Below are 3693 nucleotides of genomic sequence, written 5' to 3' on the forward strand. Positions count from 1 at the left end.
CTGGAGGACCTGGCCTCCCTGATTCTCCAGGGGAGCCCGGGGGGCCAGGTGGCCCCGGAGGTCCTGGAGGCCCACGGATTCCAGACTTGCCCTTCCTTCCTTGGTCTCCTCTTCCTCCAGATGCATAAGGAGGTGGTGAGATGACGGCCAACTCCTGGCTTGCCTCCGCTGAAGCTGCCCCGTGGGTTTGCGGTGTGTAGGGGTCACAGACCATACGACAGCTACCCAGCATCTCATAGTGGGAGGTGGTTTTGGAGCTGTGCACCAGCAAGGGAATGGCCACCAGGAGAACCAACACCATTGCCACCCCAATGGCGGCCCCAATGACCCTTTTTTTGTGGCTTAGCCTGGAGGCGGCCAGGGTTAAGAAATCGTCTTCACTTTTGGAGGTAATGGTGGAAGACTTTGGGGAGTCAACAACCACCCGGACGGAGGTCCCAACTCTGATGCCCTTTGAGTGATGCTCCACTGCGACGCCCTGTCCTTTCAAAGCACTTGTTGACTTGGATGGCAAACTCCGTCCAAAGTTGCTCAGCTCTGCGGCTTCTTCTGTCTTTCCTCCACAAGATACTTGCTGCCTTTACAGTAGATACTTTGGGCTTGTTCACACTTCAGAGAGAACAGCAGTAGCAGCGGTGGCGGCGGCAGCAGCAGCAGCAGATGTGTTAGGGGTGGAGATGATCAGGAAGAAAGTGTGTGTGCATGCATGTGTGTGTGTGTATATATATCTGCCTTCCTTTCTCTTCTCCACTTGAGAACTCAGCTGGTGACGGCGTAGCAGCTCCAGGCTCCTTGTGCCAGATCATATGGCCATCAACGGGAAACCGGAGGGGGAGAGAGAGATTTCCCAACAACCAGTTCATCCACCACCCCTCCCTAGTACATGCAAAACCCTTTCCACAAACTCAAGAAGAGAAGATCAGACTGAGCTGCCCAAGATGCAAAAAGTAGCTTTAAGCCAACCAGAGCGACCTCTGGTGCTTCGCAAAGGAGGCGAGGCTCAGCCACTGAGATGCATCTGCCTGGAGCCTGGAAGTGTCTCATCCCATCCATAGCAGCAGCTTGAATTTCTGCGTGCATTTGCATGAGCCAGGGATGGATTGTCAGGAATGTGGGGGGCCGGAGGCCTCCGTCCTCAGGTGCTGCTGGCGGGGATCCATGTGGACAAACATCACGGCCATATTTCTGTAAGGGGGAGAAGAAAAAGGAGACTCGGAGAGGTGCACCCCTTCCTTTTGCCGTATGTGTGTGTGTGTGTGGGCACTTGCATCGCCTTGGAATAACAGATGTATTCTGGGCACCCCACCCCACCCCCTTCTCACACACCTTCCATCTCTTAGGCTGTGCTCACTCTGCCTGCATCCCAGCTGTCCCCCAGCCTCGCTGGTATCTACAGTCATGTTTAAGGATGTGTTTTATATGCTGGGGTTGTATCGTTTCCCCCACGCAATTAAGTGCTTTACCTTTGTGCCTCCTTTGCCTCTCTCGGCGGAGATTGATTAACAGCTGTCAGATCCAAGGAATCTCCTAGAGGGGCTGCAAGCCATCACATTCATTAATTAATCAATTATTCCCCCTCTCCCCGAACTCCCATCTCTCTCTCTCTCTCTCTCACGCACACACACATACACACTTACATGCTGTACAGAGGGAGGTGTATGCTCTAATGACTCAGTCTTTTGAGAGCAGGATTGGGGGGGGCAGTATCTGGGACTTAGAAGTTGGATAACACAGGAAAGGGTGAAGGCAGCCGGCAATACCTATGGAAGAGAAAGAGAGCATTTGTGTATTTATGTGTAAAGTGTGTGTGGGTAGGATTAAGGCAAGTGTGGGAAAGAAAAAGGTGTGAGTTATTCAGGCATGCACATGTAAAAGGGGAGAAGATGGCTTTTTGTAAGGCACGTGTGTGAAGGCGTGATGATGGGTTTGCATATATGTATACGATGTCTGTCTAAATGGAAGGAAGGTGGCATGGTATAACCTGGCTTCATCAGATCTCAAGCTAAGCAGGATAGGGGGAGACCACCAAGGAAGACTCTACAGAGGAAGGCAATGGCAAACTACTTCTGCTTTTCACTTGCCTCAAGAGCCTCTTGCTGGGGTCTCCATAAGTCAGCTGAAACTGGATAACACTTTATACACACATATTTCTCTAAAGCATGTGTGATATGTGAATGGGATGGGACTGCACAGGTTTACACAAGAAGTGAACACAAAACATTTAGATGCTCGAGAGAGCTGTAACTACTTTACAGGTGTGCACAAACCTGTGTATAAGAAACAAAATTGGTTTCTGTTCAAGCCAGGGAATCGCTCAGTTTACTGGAAGAGATTTGGGATCTGGCTTCTTCAGCAAGAGGATATGTTATTAAGGAGCTGTATTGCTGAAAGAGCCAAATTCATTTCACCTTTCAGCACGGAGCTGCAATGAGCACTTATTATCATTATACTGTTATGTAGATATTATTCAGAGTTTCTCTCTTTTTAGGTGTTAATGTTGCATGCACTTCACCTTGTCCGTCCATCTGTTCATATTTGTAACCATACACTCTGCAATAAATTGCATTACCTTTTTTAGACATTTATGCAGGTAGCAATACACTAATTGAATAGGAAAATAGGCAGTTTTATGTGCCTGATCTGTGCATGGCCGTCATAAACCTATAGATATATGTGACTGACATTTCCTGTGTCTGTCTTAGAAAGAGCCATATTTGCATATATTTCTGATCAGACTAGTAAATATGTAGTTAATTTTGCATGGATATAATCAAGGATATATTTGAATCTCTGTAGAAAAAATTGGGTGTGTCTGACCTATACATGTGCTGATTTCTTAAATAAATAAATACACTTGTACTGAGAGGCTGTGTACAAATATCTCTCTGAATAAGGTGGTAAGGGTGGGGAGTGAGGCTGCAATCATAAGAACACTTACCTGGAAGTAAACCCAATTGAATACAGTGGATCTGACATTTGAGTAAACAGGCAAAGGATTGTGCTGTAAATACTGAAGATTATATTCCATTCTATTCTGATTTTGCCAGTTGCTATAGGCTGCTGCTACATCCTTTATAGTTGCATCAGTGTGTCTTTTATCAGTGAGAATTTCATAGCATGCTTTTCTAGAACATAAGTCATTTTGCTGTCCAGCCTACAATAAATTTTCAGAGCAAAAAAAAATTCCTTGCCTCTTACTTAAAATGGATCTAGAGGTGTATTAAGTCGTTTAGAGAGAATAAGAGACTGGGAATGCTAGGTTGAGGCACCTGTGGAATTTTAAAAGCAATAATAACTGTTTGAATGGGATGCAAAGATCTCTCTTGGCTTTGTGTGTTAGTCTGTCTGCACGAGAACACTGCTGCTCAGCTAGTGCAGACTGGCAATGCAATCCTCAGCAGAGTCACATTCTTCTAAGTCCATTGTATTAAGTGAGTTTAGAAGGGTGTAACTTGGTTTAGGGTTGCATTGTGAGCTACCCATACTACTTGTGTCAGAGCCCTTCATTTTCCAGGCAGGTTGATGGGGAGCCAGTGCTGAAATGCACACTGGGTGTCTAGAAGGCCTTGGATGTATGTGCCAATTCTCCCAAAGATTCCCTGCGCAAATGCACTGCATATTGAGGTTGTGACATACTGTATGTGTATTAACATGTGTAGCGACAGGTTTCCTTGTGTCTATTGATTTCTGGTT

General features: G+C 46.4%; 1 protein-coding gene across 1 annotated transcript in view; it reads right to left on the minus strand.

Moving 5' to 3' along the window:
• Nucleotides 1–301, minus strand: part of C1QL4 (complement component 1, q subcomponent-like 4) — a 35571-nt gene extending 35270 nt beyond the window's left edge. Inside the window, exon 1 of the mRNA XM_015405877.1 lies at nt 7–301. Within this exon, the coding sequence (XP_015261363.1) occupies nt 7–301 (295 nt within the window). The remainder of the gene's footprint in view (nt 1–6) is intronic.
• Nucleotides 302–3693: the final 3392 nt, after the last annotated feature.

Source organism: Gekko japonicus, unplaced genomic scaffold (assembly GCF_001447785.1).
Source record: "Gekko japonicus isolate JY-2015 unplaced genomic scaffold, Gekko_japonicus_V1.1 scaffold246, whole genome shotgun sequence".
Lineage (NCBI taxonomy): Eukaryota > Metazoa > Chordata > Lepidosauria > Squamata > Gekkonidae > Gekko > Gekko japonicus.